This window comes from Suillus subalutaceus, assembly GCF_016647625.1.
Source record: "Suillus subalutaceus strain FC151 chromosome Unknown DFJ58scaffold_126, whole genome shotgun sequence".
In the NCBI taxonomy this organism is placed as follows: domain Eukaryota; kingdom Fungi; phylum Basidiomycota; class Agaricomycetes; order Boletales; family Suillaceae; genus Suillus; species Suillus subalutaceus.
Genome location: NW_024540375.1, coordinates 92,561 through 116,384, shown reverse-complemented (window position 1 = coordinate 116,384; position 23,824 = coordinate 92,561). Strand labels below are relative to the sequence as shown.

At 48.2% G+C, this 23,824-nt stretch overlaps 9 protein-coding genes across 9 annotated transcripts; 4 read left to right on the top strand and 5 right to left on the bottom strand.

The window, feature by feature from the left end:
* Positions 1-214: 214 nt before the first annotated feature.
* Positions 215-1,962, bottom strand: DFJ58DRAFT_75727 (uncharacterized protein). The gene is made up of 4 exons (XM_041388190.1): positions 1,938-1,962; positions 1,428-1,769; positions 443-1,365; positions 215-387 (listed from the first exon to the last, which is right to left on the bottom strand). Exons 2-4 carry the CDS (start codon positions 1,489-1,491, stop codon positions 226-228), a joined length of 1,149 nt encoding a protein of 382 aa, XP_041239464.1. The 5' UTR covers positions 1,492-1,769; positions 1,938-1,962; the 3' UTR covers positions 215-225.
* A 265-nt stretch (positions 1,963-2,227) lies between these two features.
* On the bottom strand, positions 2,228-4,643 carry DFJ58DRAFT_75661 (P-loop containing nucleoside triphosphate hydrolase protein). The gene is made up of 9 exons (XM_041388130.1): positions 4,469-4,643; positions 4,001-4,420; positions 3,668-3,941; positions 3,549-3,615; positions 3,301-3,495; positions 2,881-3,248; positions 2,756-2,831; positions 2,540-2,701; positions 2,228-2,487 (listed from the first exon to the last, which is right to left on the bottom strand). The coding sequence occupies exons 1-9, from the start codon at positions 4,547-4,549 to the stop codon at positions 2,391-2,393; spliced, it is 1,740 nt and encodes a 579-aa protein (XP_041239463.1). The 5' UTR covers positions 4,550-4,643; the 3' UTR covers positions 2,228-2,390.
* Positions 4,644-4,713: 70 nt separating this feature from the next.
* On the bottom strand, positions 4,714-6,805 carry DFJ58DRAFT_808630 (mitochondrial carrier). The gene is made up of 12 exons (XM_041391311.1): positions 6,537-6,805; positions 6,456-6,463; positions 6,389-6,403; positions 6,297-6,336; positions 5,975-6,243; positions 5,773-5,915; positions 5,699-5,719; positions 5,628-5,644; positions 5,456-5,574; positions 5,355-5,401; positions 5,164-5,298; positions 4,714-5,108 (listed from the first exon to the last, which is right to left on the bottom strand). The coding sequence occupies exons 1-12, from the start codon at positions 6,578-6,580 to the stop codon at positions 5,070-5,072; spliced, it is 897 nt and encodes a 298-aa protein (XP_041239462.1). The 5' UTR covers positions 6,581-6,805; the 3' UTR covers positions 4,714-5,069.
* A 526-nt stretch (positions 6,806-7,331) lies between these two features.
* On the top strand, positions 7,332-9,567 carry DFJ58DRAFT_808621 (P-loop containing nucleoside triphosphate hydrolase protein). The gene is made up of 8 exons (XM_041391310.1): positions 7,332-7,600; positions 7,668-7,735; positions 7,793-8,203; positions 8,535-8,653; positions 8,703-8,834; positions 8,882-8,991; positions 9,050-9,342; positions 9,403-9,567. The coding sequence occupies exons 1-8, from the start codon at positions 7,431-7,433 to the stop codon at positions 9,411-9,413; spliced, it is 1,314 nt and encodes a 437-aa protein (XP_041239461.1). The 5' UTR covers positions 7,332-7,430; the 3' UTR covers positions 9,414-9,567.
* A 507-nt stretch (positions 9,568-10,074) lies between these two features.
* DFJ58DRAFT_808614 (Formamidopyrimidine-DNA glycosylase N-terminal domain-containing protein) lies at positions 10,075-12,262 on the bottom strand. Its single transcript, XM_041391309.1, has 11 exons — positions 11,936-12,262; positions 11,737-11,852; positions 11,634-11,679; positions 11,491-11,567; positions 11,364-11,441; positions 11,047-11,302; positions 10,824-10,993; positions 10,737-10,772; positions 10,573-10,683; positions 10,434-10,517; positions 10,075-10,385 (listed from the first exon to the last, which is right to left on the bottom strand). The coding sequence occupies exons 1-11, from the start codon at positions 11,949-11,951 to the stop codon at positions 10,293-10,295; spliced, it is 1,083 nt and encodes a 360-aa protein (XP_041239460.1). The 5' UTR covers positions 11,952-12,262; the 3' UTR covers positions 10,075-10,292.
* Positions 12,263-13,157: 895 nt separating this feature from the next.
* On the top strand, positions 13,158-15,642 carry DFJ58DRAFT_808606 (major facilitator superfamily domain-containing protein). The gene is made up of 12 exons (XM_041391308.1): positions 13,158-13,307; positions 13,426-13,466; positions 13,489-13,534; positions 13,662-13,851; positions 13,938-14,021; positions 14,066-14,521; positions 14,570-14,685; positions 14,729-14,881; positions 14,931-15,008; positions 15,062-15,112; positions 15,161-15,183; positions 15,243-15,642. The coding sequence occupies exons 1-12, from the start codon at positions 13,226-13,228 to the stop codon at positions 15,468-15,470; spliced, it is 1,548 nt and encodes a 515-aa protein (XP_041239459.1). The 5' UTR covers positions 13,158-13,225; the 3' UTR covers positions 15,471-15,642.
* A 26-nt stretch (positions 15,643-15,668) lies between these two features.
* Positions 15,669-17,635, top strand: DFJ58DRAFT_808603 (uncharacterized protein). Its single transcript, XM_041391307.1, has 4 exons — positions 15,669-15,891; positions 15,926-16,373; positions 16,417-17,054; positions 17,103-17,635. The coding sequence occupies exons 1-4, from the start codon at positions 15,825-15,827 to the stop codon at positions 17,501-17,503; spliced, it is 1,554 nt and encodes a 517-aa protein (XP_041239458.1). The 5' UTR covers positions 15,669-15,824; the 3' UTR covers positions 17,504-17,635.
* A 2,243-nt stretch (positions 17,636-19,878) lies between these two features.
* DFJ58DRAFT_808601 (uncharacterized protein) lies at positions 19,879-22,653 on the bottom strand. Its single transcript, XM_041391306.1, has 5 exons — positions 22,233-22,653; positions 22,039-22,186; positions 21,576-21,987; positions 21,004-21,555; positions 19,879-20,953 (listed from the first exon to the last, which is right to left on the bottom strand). The coding sequence occupies exons 1-5, from the start codon at positions 22,511-22,513 to the stop codon at positions 20,043-20,045; spliced, it is 2,304 nt and encodes a 767-aa protein (XP_041239457.1). The 5' UTR covers positions 22,514-22,653; the 3' UTR covers positions 19,879-20,042.
* An 88-nt stretch (positions 22,654-22,741) lies between these two features.
* On the top strand, positions 22,742-23,224 carry DFJ58DRAFT_718181 (thioredoxin-like protein; the record flags this gene model as incomplete). The annotated part of the gene is made up of 2 exons (XM_041384444.1): positions 22,742-22,979; positions 23,031-23,224. The coding sequence occupies 2 exons, from the start codon at positions 22,742-22,744 to the stop codon at positions 23,222-23,224; spliced, it is 432 nt and encodes a 143-aa protein (XP_041239456.1).
* Between the last annotated feature and the right edge of the window lie 600 nt (positions 23,225-23,824).

Here is a 23,824-nt window from a genome sequence, read left to right as displayed (position 1 = left end):
TCAATTCCCTCGGGCGTGAACCTGACTATGTCATCGTCCTTAAAAGAGTTGTATGGGGACGGAAACGAAGACGGCACGGAGTCCATCGACGGTACGAAGAACTCATCGAGTTCGTTGTCCGGTGAACAAGACGTGAAGAAAGTAGTCCAAGGGTTGGTGAAGACAATCGGAGACCGGGGAGGTGTCAAAAGAGGAGACGCATAGTCACTCGACAGGGGAGAGTCGTTATTTTCGATAAGGGGTGGAGTCGGGGGGCAACTGCAGGCTGGGGTCGAGGAAGTAGGAGTCATTGAAAGGCATGACATCGAGCTCAGCACCGAAGTAGGAAAGCCCTGCAGCTGGCTTGATGCCTGAGTAGAAGATGTCAGATGTCTCCTGTTCTGCAATCTTCCCGTCCAATGATAAGTGTCATTAAATCTATGGTGTATGGGGATTGGCATACCTTCATATCACATATAGCATCGAGATTTAGAGGTGGAATTTCATTAGTAGGAACGAACTCATCCAACATATCGGCTGGATACAGCAGTTCAGAGGTACTGTTGATTTGCTCCAGAATAGGTGTGGCCTCCCGGGAAGCAGAGGCAAGTGGGAACAAACAAGCCCTTGGGGCGTCAAGATCAAGGCCTGCGGCGCGACGTTGCGCAGTGGTTTGGCGGGTGACTCGAGGACGAGCAGCGACCTTCTTTTTGCGATGTTCACGCGATTGGACAGGAGGTAGAGCCCTGGGGGCGACTATGGGAGCTTGTGGAGGGATGATGGGTGTCGGTATGATCTCGTCTTCATCTTCAGATTTGACGTGTGCCATCGCGTGCGCCAATGCAGAGCCCTCAACTCCTTTCTGCAGGAGGGTAGCGATCATGTCACACTTGGTCCTCTCCTCATCGCTGTTGCGTCTCCCCTTCCGTTTTGGTCCCGCGACAGTGCGATGAGAGGGAGAGTATTTGTAGTTGGGATACATATTCGCATGCAGTGCTTTAGCTTCTTTCGCCATCTGCACGAAAGGTTCCTTCTCGTCGTCAGACAAGTTACGCCATCTCTCGCCAGCTATGCGCGAAACGTTGCGATGGTCAGATTCTAGGCTTCTGAAATCCTCATTACTCCAAAGGCAAGAACGAAAGACGATGAAGGCGTTGGGAGGGCGGGGTATGTGACCTTCCTCTTTTTTACGGGAGTGCGATGAACGATTAGGGAACGACAACAAGTGGGATAGGACAGGGGATAGTGACGAAGAAATGTGGGAGGCAGAGATTATAGTTCCAACAGGCGATGGGGGTGTGGTATGAATCGAAGGAATGCCAACGGTCCTAACGCTTGAATAGCCCGACTGAGGGAAGTAGGAATCTTCATAGACATAATCTTCAGCTGCGGAAACTATTAGCGATCGCGTGGACCCACAAGGTCAAACAAGGAAATGATCGTCGTACCTGCAATCGGTGACTGATGTGACAACCGGCGGGATCGACGAACGATGTTGCGTACGTTGGGCATGATAGCAAGGCTTTTTGAGGATATGTGTAGTATCAGAGATAAAGCTGAGGGAGAGGTGCAGAGGCGTAGAGGCGTAGAGGAGGATCACAGTCGATTAAGGAGTTCTTCTCGCCCACATAATGGAGCGCTTAAGAATGTCAAGGCCAAAAAGCCTTGTATGGGGGAGACCTAGTACAACCACTTTGCCCCGTCACCTCGAGGCTGCCTTGAGGTCACAAGGCCCTTAAGCCCTTCCATATCCGTCGAGTCGTCTAGATTTCCGCTTTGCGACCGTTGTTCTGTGAAAGGGGCAGATTCAAGATACGAATAAGCTTCAAGAATCAATCATAGGATTCAAAACGGGGGTGATATCGAAGGCTACGACCTGCCAGTGAAACGTGCCGCAAAACGTGCGGCATTAGAATCCCTGGCCCAAAGTCAGCCGAGAACAGCGACCTTGAACTCACTTTGTAGCCTGATTTGTGTAGCTCCTGGCGGACTCACCTACACAAAGATTCCCAGGGATTGCCTCGTGGAGAGACTTCATCCCAGCGGCGCGGCGTTTTATCTTGACACAATGCGCTTCGAAAGCAAACCTTCAGGGCTCCGAAATCCACGATAGATCACATCTCGTCACATCTTCACATCATCGCCTCCCTTCACCTTTCACATTATCACATTAAATGGTTTGCTCATCGTCAGCCTCCTTCAGCTCACCATCGATATCGTTATGTACACGTTCCGATCGAACGAGTCGTTATCTTGACCAGGGACAGTTCCTTGCAAGGAAAGACATGCCATTTTTCAAAGAATTTCAGAATACCAGTGCTGCTAATGCCGTCATGACATGTTCATCAATACTCGAAGCCTTCTGACACTGACAGTAAAAACGACGTGCTTTTAAATTTTCGAAAGAAAAATCATTTATCTGATCTATCCTCTTCCCCGACGTCGCTGTTTTTATCGGTCTCACGGAGCTCTTTCTCCTTCCGCCTCTTCGAGCCTGCAATCATGTCCCTTTACATCGACATAAGCTGGAAGTAGTGCCCGAAGCTTTGAATGAACCAACCTTTTCTTAATCGCATCATTGCGACCGATTTTGCGGGCCGCATTCACGGTATCTGCTCGCTTCACCTTGCCCATCTGTTTTCGCTTCATTTTTGACGGTTTCGGAAGTTTGAGAATCCATTCTGGGACCGAAGAGCCGGACTGTAACAGCACGTTGGCAATACTAGGTAAGGGGTCATCAGTTAGATGTCGGTCAAGATGGCCGAGTGTCACGTACGCTTTTAAAAAGGGTCCATCTTCATCTGTGAAATAAGTCACGGCTTTCCCCTCCCGCCCGGCGCGACCCGTACGGCCTGCGAAGATTAAGTTCCAAGACAAGCTGATTACAAAACGGGAGTGTACCTATTCGATGGACATAACTCTGGACACTGGTCGGGAAATCGTAATTGATCACCTCCCGGATGCCTTTGAAGTCCATGCCACGAGCCATGACCTCCGTGGTCACCATGACCCAGCTTTCGCCACGGCGCATCCTGCTCACCGCATCATCACGCTCTTTTTTTGTCATTCCGGCATGAAGACAATCCACATTTGAAATGCCGTTCATTATCAACTCCTGTGCAAGCGACGTTGTTCTTGGTTGAGTAGATGTGAAGATAAGGAGAGGTGGATTGTATGGTTGAGAAAGATATGATAGTAGACTTGGGAGTTTGGAGGCATCATCGGCCACATATGTAAGAGTTTGTGCGATCAAAGGGAGTGGTGTGTCTCTAGAGAAGAAAATTAGCGGCCGTACACAAACATTCGGTGATCGATCAGTACTTAAGACCAACAATAATTCGTATAGGGTTCCTGAGGATACCCATCGCAAGTTTCTCTGCGCCAGCAGGTAAAGTAGCTGAGAAAACCGCTTTTTGTATGTTCGGATGAGTGCATGCCGCGATAACTTCTTGAACTTGAGACAAGAATTCAGGGTCAAGCATTCGGTCGGCTTCATCTAATACAAGATGTTGCACGCTAGTGATATGAGTTAGCCATGTGCACAGTGGGACAAGCGGCTCGTGGCTTACTTATTCAACTCCAGGTTTCCTTCCTGTATGGAAGCCACTAGCCGAAGGGGTGTGCTGATGATGATATCTATAAAGTATCAGTCTGGATAGAAAGTGCGCCGCGTATGAATTTAGCGCACCTACTTTGTCCCTGACGTTCTTGTCGCTCAGGGTGTTAGCCGTAGCCTTGCTAAACAGGACCGCGCGCCATTTACGCCCAGCGGCAAGTTTCAGGCACTCATTGTGTATCTGGTGTGCTAATTCCCGAGTCGGTGCAAGAATTACAGCTCGAACTCCACGACCTCCATCGTCCTTCATGCTAGATATCGGGGAACCCAGGGCAGACATGATGGGCGTCAGATATGCTAGAGTTTTACCCGTACCAGTCGGCGAGACAGCAGCAAGGTCACGGTGCTGTAGTAAGAATCGTCAGCTTCCTCCAAACCATAAGAAAGAACGTCTGGTGGGCTCACCTCGAGCAGAATCGGAATCCCGTGAGCCTGGATTCCAGTAGGATGTTTGTAACTGTTTTCAGAAAGGTTTGATAATAGACGTGGAGGGACGTGATATCGTTCGCGCAGGTCCTCAAAGGACGCAATTGGTTTAGGCACATCTGATCCTTTGGCAGTCACGCGGTGTTTCTGTGTGGTCGGTGCTTCTTCCTCTGTACCAATGTGATTATCGTCTGAGTCCATTGATTCGTCCTCTATCTTTCGACGCTTGCGTTCCACCTTTTCTGGCTTGCCTTCGGCATGAACATCGCTCTCTTTGTCCCCAGCTTTCCGCTTCCCAGCAGAAGCTTTGGCATATTTAAAAAAGTCTAGCTCAGGAGGTAACTGCGCATCGTGCGATATCAGGACCCCCTTTCCTTTGATGTCTTTTGCTGGTGCCTTCTGAAAAGACGTGAGCCATTAAAACAGCTTATGGATACATTTTCTTACGTTGAATATTTGGACGTCAGACTTGAATCTTTGTTTGTCAAATCGTGCACCTCCCCGAGAAAGAAGCTGAAATGCTTCCATAATATCTGTCGAGCACAGGTGGCGAACGGTCAATGGGGACCTGCTGAATTTGTGGAATGAGTAGGACTGGGTGCCGAGATGGTGCTTAGTGGTCACGTGGACCACAGTCGACTGCACTTTCAATCTGAAACTGACATAAATTCCAGAAGTAATCCACACGTTGGACCGTGAAATAACGGCGTTGCAAAGAATTAATGCTACATAGATCTCGTAGCTGCGTGCGCGACGGCACCAAGTACTATGATAAGTAGTTTTTGGTTGAGAAAATTTGCAGGTCCTAGTAAGTTTGTCCTAAGTATGTAGGGTATTTACCATTTTGCCAGGTTAGCTATTCAAGTTCGAGTAAGTAAGTCAAAATCTACATCAGTGTACAGAGAGGGCGAAAGTGAGATGAATCCAAGGCTACATGTCTAGGATATGTCATCTAACGTCTTAATGGCAGATGTCCAAGCGTCAATCCGACAACTTGTAGATATGAGGTATCATGTGCTTGACGATGCGCAGCGAAATTGGATATAGATTACGAGGGGACCAAGGAGGACCAGCCGCGTTTCAGTTGCTGTTGGGAACGAAGACATCGATGTGCAGCCATGGAAGAAGTTTTCTTAACTTACCTCGAAAAAGACGAACATCAGGACGGTGTTAGGGCCAAGACGCATCCAAGCGGGCGTCCAGCCTTTGAACATGAACGCGGGACCTTCCTCGCGCAAGGAACGGACTAGGACATCTATTGGACTAGCATTTCCAGACTGGAAGTGACTGTCAAACTCCATCACGAGTATTCGGTATTTGAAGGAATACGTACAGAGCCCATGATCCTTGTCCTTATGACATCAGCAGGAGAGCATACGGCTTTAATAATAAAACAATCAGTGACATTCTGGTAACTTCATAGAGGCAACTAACTCGTGCCACATGTTCCGGCTGCAAGACTTGCAACTACGTGCAAGAAGAAACCGTCATGGAATTGATAGTTGACCACGGGTATAGGGTATTGCAAGAGAGTGGTTTTGAAGAAGTCATAGCTGTCGAGACCTGATAAGCTGAAACGGCAAAGAGATAATAACGCCATACTCACGATCCAACCTGTGATGTCTGTATAGATGTCGCGTGAGCATTACACCGACGGAAGATAGCAAATTAATTTACATTCATCAAGACTGCTCGGGTCTTTGCGGTGCTCATGATCAGTGAGAACTAGGTATGATGTCAAATGTACAAACTGTATTTGTCCCGAGGCCACGAAAAAGACCTTTCTGGCCATCTTCTTTCACTAAGGAGACGAGTCCAGTAATAGCATTGCGGTAATTATAGCGCTTCTCTGGGGGACGAATGGAGTCACTGGTCATCCGAACCAGTAGAATATCTGGAAAGCAATTTATTTATTACACATAGCAATAATATCACAGCATGTCATGAACGGACCTGCTGGATTTCCTGCGATTCCTCCCAAACCGCCAGCCACGCCAGCCGCCAGGAGAAGCTTCGCAGCGGATGGAGAACGACCATCCTCAGACATGAGGCGTTTCATCTCCTCATAGCTGCCTAGACGTACGAGCGAGTAGGTCATCTGGCGCATGAGCGAGGCAGAGAGACCGGTATAAACACTACTAAGTCCATAGTTGGATATCGAGTGGCGCAGAATTTTGAGCATAGATGGACTTGGTACAGTAGGACCAAGACTCTGCATGCGCCTGTTGAGTTAGTGTGAGTATGGCATCACGAGGGCTCAGTGAACTGGGCTTACACTTTGGCCAGGTCAAGGGGATGCGTAAAACATGCGGCCACTGCAAGGTGTCAGGTGCGTTTCAATCATTGGGGATGCACACAGTTGCTCACTGGATGCCGCGACGCCTGGTCATGATGATAAGTAGTGCCTAATAACACGATCAATAGGTTATCTTACCTCCGAGCCTTTGAAATCAAGGCAAAAGCCAGTGCTTTAGCATAACTTTGGTGGGTTTTGTTGAACTGGTATGAAACTCACCAAAACGGATAGTTGGGCATCTTATTTCGTTTCTTCATATCCATAACACCCGCCTCCACTTATAAACGCGTACCCGCCTGTGTCAATGCTGTGCCGATTAAAACCGAGACACATATGTTGTCGTCTGCTGAAAATTTAGACGTCGATCATAGGGCACGAAGTGACCAATATGGCAATCAAATACACGAACAAATAAAGAAAAATCAGAAGTTTGAGTCGGAGACGGGAGGCCGCTCGATTGGAAGGCGTACGTCGACGACAACACTAAGAGACGGAATGATAACGTGGAAGAGCGTAGAGTAAGATACAACTATATATATGATTCTGTGGGTTGCGTCATAGCCTGAGGCTGCGTCAAATCTGTTAAACGCATTGGATTTGGCTTGCACTAGCCAGACCAATATCATATTAAAGTGGAACACTAGGGGCAAGGGGCACGCTCTAGGATTGAGGGTATCGACGGGATCTCCCGTCAGGCAGCCTGTGGCACAGAATCTGCCCAGTAGACACCTACAACGCTCATTTAATACCGTATTAGAGAAATACCCCACTGCCGCAGGCTTGCGTGTTATCATTGCGATGATGGCAGGGCCACTGCCAACCCTAGTACTTGTGTAGAAATGATAAAACTATTGTTCACTACCAGCACTAGTTGCTCGCCGATTGGGGGCATAGCTAATATTGAACTCGCAGACAACTCACAGCATTAATGGGACGCGTGCGAGGGTCCGTGCGCACGTGATTCCAAATTAGTAAGCTCGCCACGTTTAGAACAGCGCATTTTTGTGTGTCGTTCTTTAACCTCAACCTTCTCCTCCTCTTGCTTACTTTTTTACCTTTTCTCTCGACGACCTCTGACAACATATTCTCTTTCTGCTTGCTGTCTGCACAACAATGAGCTCCCACGACAACGAAGAACTTATCGACTACGAGGATGAGCACGACGTTATCCCCAACGGCACAGCTCCTGCAATTCCTGCCAATGGGGGAACGGCGTCAGCAGTGGATGGTGAGGTCGACAAGGACAAGAAGAACTTCTCAGGAATACATTCGACGGGCTTCAGGTTCGTTTTGCGTCCATGTTATTACAAACCATGGTCATCTAACAATTTGTTTCCTTTTTTTTCACAGGGACTTCTTGTTGAAACCTGAACTTCTGAGATCAATCAGTGACTTGGGTTTTGAACACCCCTCGGAAGGTATGCTTCAGTGATCATTAGCATGCTATTCTCAACTTACCGAACGTCGTTCAACAGTTCAACAAGAATGCATTCCTCAGGCTGTTCTGGGAATGGATGTCCTCTGCCAAGCAAAGTCTGGGCATGGTAAGACGGCAGTCTTCGTGCTTGCGACTTTGCAGCAACTGGAGCCAGTCAATGGGGAAGTTTCCGTCATTGTCCTCTGCCACACCCGCGAGCTCGCTTTCCAGATAAAGAATGAGTACGCACGTTTTGCCAAGTATATGCCCGACGTGCGGGTTGGCACGTTCTACGGCGGCACCCCCGTTCAAAAGGATGCGGAGACTCTTCGTGACAAAGCGCGCTGTCCCCACATCGTCGTGGCCACTCCCGGACGACTCAATGCCCTAACAAGAGACAAAGTTTTGGACGCAAAGAACGTCAAGCACTTCATTTTGGATGAGTGCGATAAAATGCTAGAACAGCTTGGTTAGTCTCATCCTGCGATTCGATTTCGGCTACGATTCTGCGGTATCTTGGTACCGGTTGCCGCCGCCGCAAGAGGCACTTGTCTCGTCAACGTCCCCTCCCTCCGCCGAGGGCGCAGGTGCCTTGTGCGCCCTGAAACGCGCTGTAGATGCAGGGTATTGGGAACTTTGTTGGGTTGATGAGAATAAATATATAAGATATCATCGTATCTCTCCCTCCCATCCCCCACACTTGTCATATCGTCTTCTGACGATTTTTGAGTCCCTTCCCTCTCGAAATGTCGACAATAGTCTAACCGCATCTCCTCGTTGTTCTTTTGTTTGATTCGCAGACATGCGCCGAGACGTCCAAGAAATCTTCCGTGCAACACCTCACCACAAGCAAGTGATGATGTTTAGTGCCACACTAGCAAAAGAAATTAGAGCCACGTGCAAGAAATTCATGGCAAATGTATGTGATGCACTCTTTTGTATGGACTTCCTGCTGATACTTGCCGCAGCCTTTGGAGATCTTTGTTGATGACGAGGCGAAGTTGACGCTACACGGTTTACAACAACACTACGTGAAGCTCGATGAGAACGCGAAGAACAGGAAGTTGAACGAGCTACTAGACACCCTAGAGTTCAACCAGGTACCACATTGTCTCCCTTGAAGGACGTGTTTATTTATGATTCTCAGGTAGTTATCTTCGTCAAATCGGTTGCAAGAGCTGTCGAGCTGGACAAGCTCTTAGTCTCTTGTAATTTCCCTAGTATCAGCATCCATTCAGGCTTGGCTCAAGAGGAGCGGTGAGTCACCATTAGCGGCTCTCGAATACCTTTGCTAAGTGCTTGCTATATGCTATAGCATAAATCGTTACACCGCATTTAAAGCCTTCGAAAAGCGCATCCTTGTCGCAACCGATATCTTCGGTCGCGGCATTGATGTTGAACGGGTCAACATCGTGATCAACTATGACTGTCCACCAGATGCAGATAGTTACCTTCACCGCGTTGGTCGTGCAGGTCGTTTCGGAACGAAGGGTCTAGCGATTACGTTCCAATCCAGTGAGGCAGACCAACAAGTCATGTCTGCCATCCAACAACGGTTTGAGGTCGCTGTACCTGAGCTTCCCGACCACATTGATCCTGCTACTTACAGTAAGTGTCCAGCTGTTGTGTTTCCTTGACCTTGAACTTATGTTCTCGTTTCTCCTTCAGTGACGTCTTAATTTCATCTACGTTTATCTCTTCTCGATGTTGTTTTCTCGTAGTCTCAAACACTCCTCGATTGCCTGAGCGTATGTAATGTTATTTTAGTGGATCGTCGAATCCATCATTGTGCTTTCTGTCTCTTGATGAAATCAAGTTCGGTGTAAGTTATCAGTGTGTTGTTCAGGTTGCAAGTACTGCAGATCGATTCTATGTTTTCAGCGAAACTTGAGTAAAACGTCGACACTTCACGAGCAGGAATGAGAAGGTTACTGTTGTGTGCATGCCCATATCCCTAATTCTTCTGCCCGACTTGTTGATGACCCGTCAGTCATGTCAATTGATGCAATAATTTTGAATTGTGAGTCGTGACACGTATATTCATCAATTCCTGTGGCCAACGTAGCGTGGATGGGTTCATGCTGGAGTCGCTGGACCGATAATTTATGTAACCGTTCTTGCCAGCAGCATGGATCAGATATCTATGACGTGTTTCAAGTCAGATCAAACCCATTCAGATATCCATACCTCAGCTGCGCAAGGGCGGTTGGGTCCACCGATGTTCGTCCGAAATCATCAATATCATCACCATTGGTGCAACCAGGCTCAATTTCAAAATTCCAGTGGACTCGAAGCAACAACATGAGGAGTACCCTAAGACTGTTTCGTTTTTGAGCCATGCTTCCTACAACGTTGATGATGTTCGCACAACAGACTTTCGTGTAGTGACTTCGGCATACGGGCGAAGTGCCATAAGAACCGAGACAGCAGCTCATTTCGCGGAGCAAGAGAAAGAGTATCGTGTAATCCAAAACAATAAAAGATGACAATTGGGCTTATGAACGCACAGAAGGGTAGGGTGAAACAGTAACTGAAGGGATACATGCAATCACAATCGCTCAGTGCCTTTTGAGGCGAGGACGCTTCTCGCGGAGAGGCTCTCCTGTATGCGCAGAAGCTATGCTCTTTCTTCTTGTGCTCTCGGATTTAACCTGTAAAATGCAATTGAGTGCCGAAAATTCCAGAGTTGAAATTCTTACTTTACGCTTGCGCGGCGAAGCTGCGGGACTGTTGTCATTGTCTGAAGAAAGAGGAGTCAATTCACTCTCGTCCTCAGTGGTGGTCTGGGAAGTTTAGGGGAGTGAAGATACAAAATTCAAAACTGAATCCAAAATGTACCTCAGTCTTCCCTGCTCTTTGCTTGTGCGGAAGGCATTGGACCTCAGCTACAAAAGCAGAGGTACGGCCACCAACAGTGATCCACTTGACAGTCGCAGGCTCCCCCGAAGGCTCAAAACGCCTAAATTTAGTGTGTGCGAGCAGAGTCGAGGAAACAAACATACCAGCATCATAGATTGCTTCACTTTCTTACCTTTCCCCTTACGAAGGTCATGGCGATTAGTAGATCATTTGACGGAGGTGAAACTTACCCAGCGATATTTGAAGATCCAATGGCTGGGGTATTTGTCGTCGTCTGCATTGGCTTCCACAGCTATTCGACAAACATCAGCCACTTCACGGTGCAAAGCTTCGACCTGAGTTTGTTGCAAAGTATTGCACCGTTGTTCGGGGTGAACCTTTGCTTGATATAATATTTCATCTGATGATAGATCCCATTGGATAAAACATTAATAGTCCAGTAAGATCACTCACCAGCAAGGTAGTTTCCGACGCCTGCACTGAAGGATTGGTCTAATAGTAGAGCCTTAATTGGGCACGATCTTTTCAGGACGAGGGCCTGGAATTCCCACAGTGGAGGCATGGATAAAATTGGATCGAAGCCAAGTTCAGATATAGGGGGTTCTTCTCTGGGGTGGATAGTAAGACGAATGCGTCCCAGACGACGCGCATCGGAAAAAGCCACTTCAGTTATGGTGCCCGACGTCTTACCCTCGATATGTAAGATGAACTGTCAGTGTTAAAGTTTGCAGTTAGGTGGCAAGCACAGGAACGACCCGTGAATGAAAAACCTTCATGAATTTAGGCGGCCATATGTCAGGGCTCTCACGGATTTTCGACCTGTACTGAAGGGTAGGCTGGCCTCTCACCTTGAAAAAAAATGGCAAGCCCTGATCGAAGCATGTACGGCAGACTTACATGTAGCATCCCAGTCATCCCAAAGTGAAGCAGGGGCATCTTTCCTGCACCTTCGAGCTCGATGTAGAAATATTTTCCTAGGACGAAGTTCCCATGAGTCCGACGGCAGCTATTATAAGAGAATACCGCAACTCTGAGCGTACCATATCGGAACGTGTCCTTCACAACGCGCCCAGTGATTTCCCTACCCTATGCAGAAGAAATAGACTCAGTCATCCCATCGGAACTAACATGCGAAAGACACACAAAGTCCTCGTGGGACAATAATCCTTGGAAAACGAGATTATCCTCGGATGTTCCGACCCAAATAATTCTATTTCCTTTGGCAATTGACCTGAGGAGGGTTGTTGCACGCTCTACTTCTATGATGCGGCAACAGGTGAGTAGACCAGGTCGGAATAACTTGAGTTATTAATGTTTACCAATGAGCTTGGCAAGGACTTACCAGGGAGTTCAGGCATATGGACAGTGACAGCTCACAAGATAGTAATCGACGGGGAATGTGAGTCACTGGGTAAGTCCTTTTGCAGATTTTCCCATTGGTTAGAAATGCCTTGATTCGGCAATTGAAAGGCGGACAAAATTTGCTTCCGTCTATTACTTTAGTTCCGAGTCCTCAATCAGTCACTATAGTACTGGTAGTACGGATCAGCCGCAGGAGCGCGCCGGGACCCACGCACGACGTCCTATAACCACTGCGGGTGCACTTTGCTTATGGGATGCACATGTTCGAATCTCCACGCTTAGAATAACCAAATAACCAATTAATTTCCTGATGACGGTAAATGCCACGAACAGGTGAACCTAGTAGTGGGGGGCGGAGCGCTCCAGATATTGGATTACTATCCGTAGCCAAAAGATTATTACGGACTTTGAAAAAAAATTGCAAAAGATAAGCCGTACAGAAAACACACAGAACAAAATGACGTGGATTTTGTCGGTAAGGATCTATTACAGTATATAAGGATGGCTTTCTTTATGACGCAGAAGACGCGAGCCACACTGGCTGCTTGTTCGACTCAATCATATCGAGACCCGGAACCCTGCCAGTGGACGATCATCTAAAGAGATTGGAGTTGGCACGCGGCGACCCTGGCCAGTACGTCGACAGTCTGCCGCACAGTCTGCGCTGATATGATTCTGTAGATGTTAGAAGAAATTTTCACCAGGTAGCTCAGGAGAGGTTTGGACCATATGGGCATATCGTGAGTGGTAGATTAGGCAGCGGATTCAGATTGCTCAATTCTTAATTTATGTCGTTGTCAATCGACCGTAAATTACTTAGATGGACCCTAAGGCCTAAACCTTGCCATGTGGTATTAGGAGGTTTATCAAGGTTTAGCAATATTACATGGGAAGGATTAAGTAGCTTATAACTTGGGCTCTATACAGCGAGGATACTCTGCGACAAGGTGTAGAACGTCTCCCATTGACGTGCAAAGGTGTGGTGGTGGCCAAATCAGACAGTAAATATCAATAGCAAGGGGGGGCCTTAGAGGGGTCAAGACAGTAAATAGTGTATTACAAATTCAACCTAAATGAACAGCGGCATCGTGGCTGTTACATAACTGGTCTTTTTTTATTCTATTCTATTCCGCAGTATAATATTTGAGCCTTCGGATAGTGGGTAAGCATTGATCAAATATATATATATATAATAAAAGAACTCCTCCTTCCCGCACATCGACAACTCCTCTTCACTGGCTAGTTTTAATCCCTTTGCATAGATTGCATTATGGGTCTTTGGATGCCCTTCTCCTCTAATAGAAAGCCATGGGGGCTTCGCTGGCGGTCGTCAGTTTGGTTCATCACTACAGGTATGTTTTCCTCACAATCCTAAATTCATCGACTTTAATTATTTCACGCCCGCCAGTCGTTGGATTCGGTCAGTAAGCCTGCATGTCAGGATGCTATCCATGTTAATGCGCATTTCAGGTATTACCACAGATTTGTTGGTTTACTCCATCATCATCCCCGTCTTGCCATTCCAACTTCGAGCGTTTGTCATACCATAAGGTTTCGTCGCTCACAGGGTGGCTACTATGTGCATATGTGAGCTGAATCATCATTTTTCGTAAACCCCATCACTCATATCCTCTAGTCCGGCGGGCTAGTCTTTTGTAAGCCAGCTCCTTCCATATCGCTTCAAATGGGTTTAACCATTCCCACAGCGACAATCCCTATTGCTATGCACTCGGAGCGATATTCAATGAGACGAATGCCATTGATCTTCGGTCTCATTGCGCTCATTGGCTCCCAGGTTATGTTCATGGAGGCCCCTAATTACGCAGTCATGGCCATCGCTCGTGTGTTGCAAGGAATCAGTTCCTCCATGGTGTGGATCGTAGGCTTGGCACTTTTGTGAGAATATTTATGGGCATTTTTATACACAAACTAATCCCTATTGTAGGTGTGATACTACGCCAGAGAAAAACGTTGGCAGTGAGTTACCCTGAAAATATCGTTCTGACTTCCATCAACGACCTTTTGTCAGAACAATTGGGTATTGCGATGACTGGCCTGTCCATTGGGTGAGTATGCTTCGACTCTGTCTGCGTTATCTCACTCCCAGAAGTCTTCTGGTTGGTTCACCCGCAGGCGGTGCCTTGTACTCTCGCTTCGGCTTTCGCGCCCCATTCATCTTCGGATCGTTGTGTGCAGTTGTCGATCTCCTCCTCCGTCTTCTTCTCATTGAAAGGAACGTCGCATTGAAATGGGGCTATGACCCATCAGAACCCTCGGCCGTAGTGATGAAGGAGGCGCCGGACGCTTCTTCTACACCTGATATACAGCTCTCCTCTATCCCAATAGCTCATGTGCACGAAAGCACTGATCCAGAAACTAATGAAGTAGAAGAACCGACAGTTCCGGACAAGTCCAGGCTACCCAACGCACGAAAACTGTCCATAGCCCGCAGATCAATCATTGACCTGGCACTCAATCGGAGGCCAACACCATTACTCTCAGTTATTGTCAAATTATCGCAGTCACCTCGCGCGTTGGTCGCTCTAACCATGGCGTTCGTATATGGGTAAGTATTGTTCAATATTACGTAGGCGATTATTCACCATTGCCACAGACTTGTGCAGAGCATGCAAGAGCCCTCCCTTCCGCTTCATCTCCAATCTGTGTGGGGATTTAATTCGGGCCGGGTGGGTCTTGCCTACCTGGCAGCAGTCGTCCCAGCCTTGATCTGTAAGTCTCATTGTCCGACAATGTGTCGTCTCGTCTTGACGAGACTTGCAGCGTCAGCCGTTAGCAGGTTTTTACGTTGATCGAGCGGGGTCCGACTACATAACATGTATATGTCTGTTCCTGGCACTGCCGTGGTGGATTGTTCTGACCCTACAGCGTTCTTTACCGTTATTCATTTTTGCTCTCGCCGCTCAATGTATGTTTACGCCATGGCTACATGTGTCGAGTTGACCTTTTTTTCTTAGGTTTCTTTGTCTCTGGTGTCGTTGCACCAGTGACGACTGAACTTGCGTCTGTCTCTCGAAAAATGGCAGGTGTTGGATGTGAGTGATTCCCAACGGAATGCGATCTTTTTTCATCTCCTGACATCGCACAGATGCTCATGTCTATGGCGCATTTAATCTTGCGTTCGGGATTGGTACAGCAGGTGAGAATTCATAGTTTCATTTTCGCATCAATTTCTGAGTTTTCTCAGTGGGTCCTGTGATCGGAGGGCAGGTCAGTATCTATGCTAACGAATGCAAAAGCCACGTTTTTGATTGGGTGATGATTTCTAGATATATGATCGTGCGAGACATGGATGGACTGTGCTTTGTTGCATCACCTCCGCGCTTATCCTCGTCTGCATCACCCTCGCGTTCTGCTATACTGGTGTTGATCCTTTACTTGCCAAGGTCCTGCGTCATTATTACCCAATCGATTCGATACGAAAGAACCCAGACGAAGAATCTAATAGCGCTGATAATACTAGCAGGACTCATATCGTCAGTAGAGTTGGAGCCTGATTTTGCATCGTGTAAACGTGGACATTTTTTACATTATAGATATCACTATTCACTTGGAAGTTCATATGTAGTAGTACATGCAGTAGTATATAGGCCAGTGGACGATAGGGAACACTACATAAGTATTCTAACCACAGTGAAATATTTGATTTCATATCATTGCAATTGTGAATATCTGGTCAGCTTCGTTTCAGACTTGTGATTTGTACTTGCTTGTCACCACTTGACTTGGAAACGCCGTGTCTGTCCCTTTGACTTTCCAAGGCCCACAGTTACCATTCATTCCTTTATACCGTATCTATATCTTTATACTAGTGTCTAGGCGTTTGCGGGGCCTTTAAAAGCTGATACCTGATGAACCCTCTCCGAGATATGTCACATCCTCCGTCTCCCGCCCCGAACCAATCAAACTTCACGCCGAGTTCTGACCAACCCAATGCTCATTCTGTCCCTAGTAGACAACTCCGCTAGTATCAGCCGCCGACAGGAGACTCAGAACAGTCTGAGACAAGCCTCTGTAGCGCTAGATGCTGCATATGACCGTGTCACACAACTCAGACAAAACATCAACAATTTACTCAATCGGATGCCACCGGAATTCGCAGAAGGACCCTCGCCCGTACGCGACAGGACCACAGAGTCCAGTATCGCACCCCAGCATGCTGCCTTGGTCCTTACCGGGTCCGACACTCCAGAGTCCGACGTGGACTTCAACACACGCGTTCAGCGGTTGAGAACTATTATCAATCCCTCGGCCAGGCAGCGCCTGGAAGATTTTGAGAGCATGTCAAGACGCAGGAGAGGCTCCACTTCAGAGCGTCCATTAGAAGTGTCAGGCCATAGGTCCCAGTGGTGGGATACACCTGCCGATATACCCTCTCGGATACTCCCCGCCTCACCCCCGTTCCCCTCCGCTGCCAGACTTGATTCTTCCTTCAAACAACAGAACCCATTTTCAAAGCAGTCTGGAAGAGCGTTCTGTCTTCCGCAGTGAGCTTGGGATCATAAATCCCGATGATCCCAACACTATGATCGGGCGACAAGTTGCGGCACGTACTGCCTTGGACCGCCAGAGCACCACTGCCCCCCCGCTTGAACAACGACTCCAAAATCAGTCTTCTGTTATTGCGCGGGATCTAGCGAGTTTGACTAGCCGCCTTATCAGGCGGGGCGCTCGTCGCTTGGAAGCTGCTCGGCAAGCGGAGTCTGAGCAACCAAGCAATAGATCCAGTTTACAGGGACAAGAGGTAGTTCCGGTTCCTTCGGAGACTGAGATGGACTGGGAACCCACCATACCACAATCAAATAATGATCCACTCTTGACTCTAGTACTTGATGTTGCGGCTGTGCCCGACTCATCCATGCGTCCTTCTCAGCCATCGAGTGGTGCGAGTAGGCGGTGGACTAGTGACAACGCCGACCGAACACTACTTATAGATGAGCGGGGCCAAGGCCCCCCTAGCGTGTCGGAGAGACCACTACCTCATTTTATGAACGCTAGGTCGTGGCCTAGCGAAGTAACTGCGAATGGTGCAGGCGAGGCTTCGACGTCTTCAAGCTCTGTCAGACGTCGCAGGAGATGGGGTATGTGGGTCTAATTATTAGGTTTACTTCTCTGAAACTCAATTTCAGCGCGTCTTCTCAATGCGGATGGGGATGAGGTTATTTCGGATGACGAAGATGGAGTCGAGCGTAATCGCCGCTCGCAGCTGCGTTTGATGTATGCGCTACCAGATGCCACTGTTTCATCTACATCACCTAGATCCGAGGATGACTCCTTCCTCCCATACACCTCCGCCTCCATCATGCACCCCCTGGACGATGATCCAGCAGAGGCTATACGCGTGCGTCTCAACTCCCACCAGCAATCCAAAGAAGATCTTTTTTCCCATAGTATCTCTTCACATACTTACTCACAACATGTTGACCCTTTGCCGACGCCTCTTTCAGAGATGCTTCGTCATCCAACTGTTCCCGCACAGGTTCCGCGGTATATTCCAGTGTCTAAACATGCGAGTCTTGCGGGACGGTGACATTTTTTTACCACTCTACCCTTCATTTTTAGTCATATCTTGATGCTCTCTTTTTATGACAACATGCATACATATCTTGGTCTGTCATTACGAGTATCATCCTCATAATCCGAAACAAATGGTGCGATGAAAGGACGACGGGGATGGAAAAAATATTCTGGCTGACGATACGGTACAGTTATCGCACAATCCGAGCTCGCAATGATGATGCTGGGTGATCCGGCAAGCTAATCTTTTCCCGGGGCATCTTTCCACAGATGGCAACCTCCTTTTGGAATTTCCGATTTCCGTGTATGCCCTCGAACATATCTCCAGTGTGAGTGCACTTACGATTATAGGCGGAGAGACGTTCAAAAGGCGGCGTTATCCAGATCATGAACGAAGGTGGCCCCGAGACCACCGAGAATTGGTCCGGTGCACGGAGGTCGCCTTTCAGGTGATTGAAATGGAATCCGCGCCAACTTACCAGTTGCCCACGGCGTATGTGAACTATTGGACGCAAACATTACATGGGACAATTCAAGTTTGTACAGGCGTTGTGTGATACGCCGCATTTGCAATCATCGAGGCTTATAAGAAAAGGCCGCATCTATCAGAGATGATGAAGCTAGTGCATGATTGGTTTTGCTTTTCTTTTGGCCCTGTATGTGATTTTTTATGCAAAATGCCAGCGCTCATATTAGCGAAGTCAAGACGGCCTTTATATCTTCCTCTTCGAGATCTGAGATATCCATTCCGGCTTCCTGTATTCATGAACAACGATAGGGTTACAAGCTGCGATGAATAGAAAGTCCACGTCCCTGAAAACGGTATGCTGCAGCGTTTCGCCTTCTGCTAAGCAAGATGGTCACCAGGTGTACAACGAAGCCAGACCCACCTCCTAAAATGGAACGTGAAGCTGCGCTTATTCTTCAATGATCCATTTTTCATGCGCAACCTGGAAGCGGGGCCTACCCTTTAGCTATCAGATTATTGTGCCTAAAGTTCCAGCTGATTATTCTCTAGGACATCATACCAACGGCGATTAAAATCAACCACTGTGCTCAGCCTTCTTCGAAATTCGTGCACAACCTGGCTGACTCCTGAGAATGGAATGATGCTCGACATGGTGTGCCGCTGGATATTCCACCTGCCAACATGTCGCATTATGTTTGGGTTTTCGTTATCCACCTTCGGATTTCGATGCCTTCAAAAGAATGACTCGCACATATATAACATGCGCTGGATGGCAAACACATTGAACATAGAAGACCGAGGAGTAGCACACAATGTTAAGGAGGCCATCTTCGACGTACGTTCTTCTGGTCATCGTGCCCGTACCTGTGCCGATAAACTGAAAAAATGGTTACTCCACTGCTATGGTGAACCAAATGGACATTTGATATCAAATAATACCTACTTTCCGCTACGAGCTCGCGAGGTCTAATAGGACGTCTTGTCTGCGAAGTTTTGGCCAACGGCGCTGCGGACAAAAATTAGGCAAAAGAGAAGGTCCTTGAAGCCGCCGAATCGAACATCCCCTTTAAAATTCAGTTCTGCCGGTATTGCAGAGCGGTTCTTCCTACTACCGTCAAAAAGAACGATATTCAATGCATAAAGCAAGGCGTCTTCAAGTTCCTACTACATATCTGAGTCGAAGTTCAGATTTATCTGATACCATATCACATCCTCACAGACAATGCGCTTCTCCCTTGTCCTCATCGTCGTCGCTGCTTTGACAGAATTAGTATACGCCAGTGACGCTGAAGCCGAGGGCTGTCCTTTAAAGTGCAGCCATAGTAGTGACTGCACCGCCTGTAAAACGCCAAAATGCGTGAGTAGCTTGCATCCTGGATTTGACCACATGACTGACCAGCATGGATTAGAACCTCTTTGTATGTGTCAGAGTTGATCAATATGACAGGCCGCATAAGGGTTGAAATCCACAGTCAAGCAAAAGTCATTGTAGCACAGCGCTTCTTTCCGATCAACTGTAGCATCCTGTACCGTCGCTTAAGAACTAATAAAGGCTCCTGCTCAGCGAATTTTGAACGTGCCGTAATGCCCAATAAGCGATCATGATAATCACACTCAAACACGTGATAGTATATGGTGCGTCTTGCAATGTGAAAGTAAGGAAACAGGGGCTGCAGATGACATATGCGCGAACCAAGGACACGTGCTACCAGTCTGAGATCACGCGTTGGCTCGTCAGCGAGGTCACGCGTGCCATGGTGTTTTACGGGCCTCTGGTTCAATAAAACCAACTTTTGTGTTCGGGACTGTTGTCAGACTTGACAGAGTCTTGAAGTTTGAGCTTCAAGTTGAAGTCTGAGCATGTTATGATGTCCCGATTTCGAACAGTTTCCAATCACTTGATAGCATCAGACTAATTCCAATTACATAATCAATATTCATTATCACAATGTTCTACTACATAGCTCATATTGTACTCACCCAGCTGGCCACACGCGGCAGTGTCCGCACCCAGCAAACACAAAGAAATATAATTTCGAAACTAAAGACATAAAACAAAAGATCAAAACACCCATCGCTACTATCATTGCGCAGGTGATGCAGCAGCCGCAACCTGAGGCTGAGGCTGATACGCCCCATAATAATTAGGCTGGTAAGTATACCCCCCTTGTTGTGCGGTACCGCCTGCAGCAGCGGTTCGCATATGCGGGGGGAGTGTTGGAGGGATATAACCACTTGCACCAGCTGTTCCTGCGCCCCAAATTGTGCCTGCAGTAGCCTGGGGTGGTTTTGCAGTGACGGTGTTCGCCACTGCACGCTGTCCACCCTGGGCAGTATGACTAAAAAACCCTGCATAACTCGTTGGGATCGTTGCAGATGGGGTCGCAGGTGCAGTTGCAGCCGCAACTGCACCCGTCTGAGGTGTCCCCGGAGCAGCTGTCGTACTAGTACTGGCGGCAGCAGTTTGGGTTGGAGGTTGATACTGATACCAGGAAGAGTAGGCGTATTGCTGTTGCCCTGATGTTGCGTATTGCTGGTTAGCATAATATTGCGTGGCAGCTTGGGTCTGCCCTTGTGTGCCATATGAAGCAGGGTAGTAGGAGGGTGTCTGTCCTGGCTTGTACTGATAACTACCGCGGTAGCCTGCTGCTGCTGCTGCGTAGTTATACGAGTACTGGTAGTTCTGTGCAACTGCCGCTGTTGCGGCAGCTGGTGTAGCAGCAGCGGGGGTTGCAGGCGTGGGCGTGGGCGCGGCTGATGGTAGAGAGGGCACTGCGGTGGCGGTGGACTTGATGTAGAGTGTTGAGTTGTCGCGAAGAGCTGTTGTGCGACCCGTAGGTAGGGTACCATACCAGCCTTGTGAAGGCGCAACAGGGAGTGTGCGATGTAGTTTGTGGAGTGTGGCGGCGGAGGGAATGAGTGGTACATCAGCGCTTCCCGACTGTCGGGGTCGTAGCGATGCTAGCAAGGTGAGTGATTCGAGAATGCTTTGAGCTGTGAGAAAATCTAAGTCTAGTGGCAGAATCTCTCCAGGATGACCTTACCAGTATCCCACTCTTCTGATCCTTCTTCGACTGCATGGAACCCCCCTTCTTTCATCAGCCGTTGTCTCTGAAGCTCTTCTAATCGCCTAAGAGCTTTCGTGTTCCGATCCAGCAGCTCCTGAACGGCATTCTCCAACTCTAAGCTCTTGAAGACAGACTTGAGGGAGATGACCTGCTCTTTCGAAAGCAGACCGTCCAAAATCTCTTCGTCATCATCAAGACTCTCCTGAAGTGATGGGTCGATGACGCTATCCTGCTCTTCCTCGTCTTCCTCCAACCCTGCCATAGGCGAACATTGTGTAGCCTCCTCAGCAGCACGCGCTTTCTCAGCAGCCCAACTCTTCTTCCTATCCTCCCATCTCCACAAGACCTCCCCAAGCGCTTCTCTTCCAATCTCTACTCCTTCCTGATCAAAGCTCGGAGCGAAGCTCGCATAGGGACCATAGTCTAAAAACGACCCGCAGCTCACGTGCCGAGGGCCGAGAACCTTCGACCGATGTCCTGGAGGCTTCTTTGGTACGTAGGCACCCAGCGTCATCGGAGCTTGCGTGTCTGTGAGAGTGATGGTCGACTTGAGGTAGCGTCGGAGTATGCGAGAGACGAAGGTGAGGGGAGGACGGCAACTAGCTCTGCGTTGGCAGTTTGGAGGTCTTTGAACTCTTTTGAGTCGGTTAAGAGGTCTGAGCCGAGGGATGACCACCAGGTGCCGGATGGGAGGCGTTGCATAAGGGCATATTTCTTACCCTGTCCGGTGTGAGATAATTTGTCAGGGAGGCTAGGGCTTAGAGGTGGTGCGTCTGCAGCACAAGGTTCTGGGTTGACTGGGATTATGGATTCGATGTCAAGGGGCAGCGGAACGGAGTGGAGAGATGCCTGGTTGAGGAGGGAGATGGCAAGATTACAAAAGCGCAATTGTAGTGCGGCAGCAGTGGATGGGCGAGACCTCGCGGGATGGACCTCTGGAAATAGATTCTGAACTGCGGACTAGAAGCCATTCATGAGTCAATTCGATGTCGGAGAATGCAGGAAACTTACATGCAGCACCCTGAGCGGGTGCTGTGATGACTCGCTGAGGAGGGTACGCAGAGAACACGTCCCCGTTTGCGATTTTGAAGTGGAGGGTTCGGATGGATTTGTGGCAGGCAGAGGAAAGACACGGTCGAGAAGACCTTGAGAGTCGACCCTGTAGGGGTGATTAGAAGATGAATCGATGGTAATATTCGACTCACATTTCAAGGATTTCAAGTATATTTTGTGCGATTGGAGTGTCTAGAGGGACATCGGCTACATGGTCGAGCTCGGGCATCTTTCCCTTGGACAACTTGTCGTCTGTTGATTCCTCCTTTATGCCATTCTCTCCACGATGCTGCTTTTGTGCAGGCTGGTCATCGTCTGGGAGTGAAACGCGCTTGCGTTTCTTTGTAGATTGCTTTGCGCGTTGTGAAACTCCTGGATCTGGCTGTTTATCCTTTTCATTCTGCTGTGTCGCTGAACGAGTGGCCCTAGCCATGATAAAATTGTTCGATTCGTAGTTTTTATAGATTTTGAGTGTAGCGAGGAAAGATTAGGGGATGAACGCGTTCAGGGCTCAACGCGTCGATGGTCGAATTAGAATATTAATCCTCACGCAGACAACTTAGTCGATGTAAACCAAGTCTTCTCTCCTCGCTCTTTTCATACTCCGATCGATCTCACCCGCAAACGAATTCATACTCCGATACCCCTCCTGCTGAAGTCCATGGCCACAAAACAAATCCTTAGAGCTCAGTTACGCTCGTATCCTGCAAATGGTCACTCTGCGTACCTACCACAGGTCAGGAAAATAGTATTAGAATACTGCCAGAAACTTCCTTCTTCCGCCAACACCCGTACTTTCATCTCAAATGACCTCCAGCGTGTTGCATGGCAGAACCCACACGTAGAATTCGTGGTCAAGCAGCGCAACGGTCATGAACCAATAGCAAGGGGATTTTATGGTTCTGTTGCTTCTTTTTATGATACCGAACACTCATCTGACCTAATCGTAGTTAATAGCCGTGACAAGGTCATTCCATTGCAGGAGTTCGAAGTTAATGGTGTGGAGAAAAAAGTTCAACTACTCCTCGACTCCTCGGGCGCGAAAATAAAGCAGCTCAAGAAGGGCCGTATTGTGGAGAGTACGACAGAGGCCGCAAGAGGTATCTGGAGCGGGCTGCATGTTGACACCCCGTTCAAAATATAGACGGGGTTATAATTATCATATCCGTGTCATACCTTTATTACTCTGCGTCTAATGGAATTCTGCAGCTCTCGCGATGAAACCGGATACTGTCAATTGCCAGGTTTCAGTTAGACTGCGAAGTTATGCTGCTCGATCTGCGGACGGATGAAACATCTTGTGGCCTCGCGAATTCTGGTTCATTTCACCATTTCCCGGTGTGGCATGGTTCCGCAACTGCATCAATTCCCGTTTTGTTGATCGCGAGGAGTGGGACAACAAAATGCTACATCAGTGAGTGAATGTTGGCGTTGACAAGCACAGGGATGTAAACAATAAGTTTGACGGGGAATCATGAAAGATGAGTGAGCAGGGTTAATTCACTAATTGTACGGAAAGTAAGCACATACTTTTATATCTGAGCGAGTAGCTCATCAAAACAGCACAAAGGAAATTTCATCGTCAGTGCTCGAGTGCGCGAGCTAAAACTTGTGACATGCCTTTTGCGCACATCACGTTTGATCATGTCGGACACTGCACAGCGATGAGTGCTAGCAATAGACTATTTCCGGACCCTCCATCATTTCATTCATTCACTAGGGACCCTTTGGTAGATCTATTTTG

Bases quoted from the DNA above. Each gene is read 5' to 3' on its own strand.
- DFJ58DRAFT_75727 (XM_041388190.1), bottom strand. From the start codon at position 1,491: ATGCCCAACGTACGCAACATCGTTCGTCGATCCCGCCGGTTGTCACAT. The intron at 1,366-1,427 runs GTACGACGATCA...TAGTTTCCGCAG, and splicing joins ACATCAGTCACCGATTGCAG to CTGAAGATTATGTCTATGAA. The intron at 388-442 runs GTATGCCAATCC...TTGGACGGGAAG, and splicing joins ATGCTATATGTGATATGAAG to ATTGCAGAACAGGAGACATC.
- DFJ58DRAFT_75661 (XM_041388130.1), bottom strand. From the start codon at position 4,549: ATGGAAGCATTTCAGCTTCTTTCTCGGGGAGGTGCACGATTTGACAAA. The intron at 4,421-4,468 runs GTAAGAAAATGT...ACGTCTTTTCAG, and splicing joins CTGACGTCCAAATATTCAAC to AAGGCACCAGCAAAAGACAT. The intron at 3,249-3,300 runs GTACTGATCGAT...TTTCTTCTCTAG, and splicing joins CGAATTATTGTTGGTCTTAA to AGACACACCACTCCCTTTGA.
- DFJ58DRAFT_808630 (XM_041391311.1), bottom strand. From the start codon at position 6,580: ATGGATATGAAGAAACGAAATAAGATGCCCAACTATCCGTTTTG. The intron at 5,402-5,455 runs GTTAGTTGCCTC...TTATTATTAAAG, and splicing joins AGCCGGAACATGTGGCACGA to CCGTATGCTCTCCTGCTGAT. The intron at 5,109-5,163 runs GTAAGTTAAGAA...CGTTCCCAACAG, and splicing joins TGATGTTCGTCTTTTTCGAG to CAACTGAAACGCGGCTGGTC.
- DFJ58DRAFT_808621 (XM_041391310.1), top strand. From the start codon at position 7,431: ATGAGCTCCCACGACAACGAAGAACTTATCGACTACGAGGATGAGCAC. The intron at 8,654-8,702 runs GTATGTGATGCA...TACTTGCCGCAG, and splicing joins GCAAGAAATTCATGGCAAAT to CCTTTGGAGATCTTTGTTGA. The intron at 8,992-9,049 runs GTGAGTCACCAT...TATATGCTATAG, and splicing joins GGCTTGGCTCAAGAGGAGCG to CATAAATCGTTACACCGCAT.
- DFJ58DRAFT_808614 (XM_041391309.1), bottom strand. The intron at 10,773-10,823 runs GTAAGTTTCACC...GACCTTCGTAAG, and splicing joins GGATCTTCAAATATCGCTGG to GGGAAAGGTAAGAAAGTGAA. The intron at 10,518-10,572 runs GTACATTTTGGA...TAAACTTCCCAG, and splicing joins AAAGAGCAGGGAAGACTGAG to ACCACCACTGAGGACGAGAG.
- DFJ58DRAFT_808606 (XM_041391308.1), top strand. From the start codon at position 13,226: ATGGGTCTTTGGATGCCCTTCTCCTCTAATAGAAAGCCATGGGGGCTT. The intron at 13,308-13,425 runs GTATGTTTTCCT...TGCGCATTTCAG, and splicing joins AGTTTGGTTCATCACTACAG to GTATTACCACAGATTTGTTG. The intron at 14,022-14,065 runs GTGAGTATGCTT...CACTCCCAGAAG, and splicing joins ATGACTGGCCTGTCCATTGG to TCTTCTGGTTGGTTCACCCG.
- DFJ58DRAFT_808603 (XM_041391307.1), top strand. From the start codon at position 15,825: ATGAACCCTCTCCGAGATATGTCACATCCTCCGTCTCCCGCCCCGAAC. The intron at 15,892-15,925 runs GTTCTGACCAAC...TTCTGTCCCTAG, and splicing joins CCAATCAAACTTCACGCCGA to TAGACAACTCCGCTAGTATC. The intron at 16,374-16,416 runs GTTCCCCTCCGC...TTCAAACAACAG, and splicing joins ATACTCCCCGCCTCACCCCC to AACCCATTTTCAAAGCAGTC.
- DFJ58DRAFT_808601 (XM_041391306.1), bottom strand. From the start codon at position 22,513: ATGGCTAGGGCCACTCGTTCAGCGACACAGCAGAATGAAAAGGATAAA. The intron at 22,187-22,232 runs GTGAGTCGAATA...TCACCCCTACAG, and splicing joins ATACTTGAAATCCTTGAAAT to GGTCGACTCTCAAGGTCTTC. The intron at 20,954-21,003 runs GTAAGGTCATCC...ATTTTCTCACAG, and splicing joins ATCAGAAGAGTGGGATACTG to CTCAAAGCATTCTCGAATCA.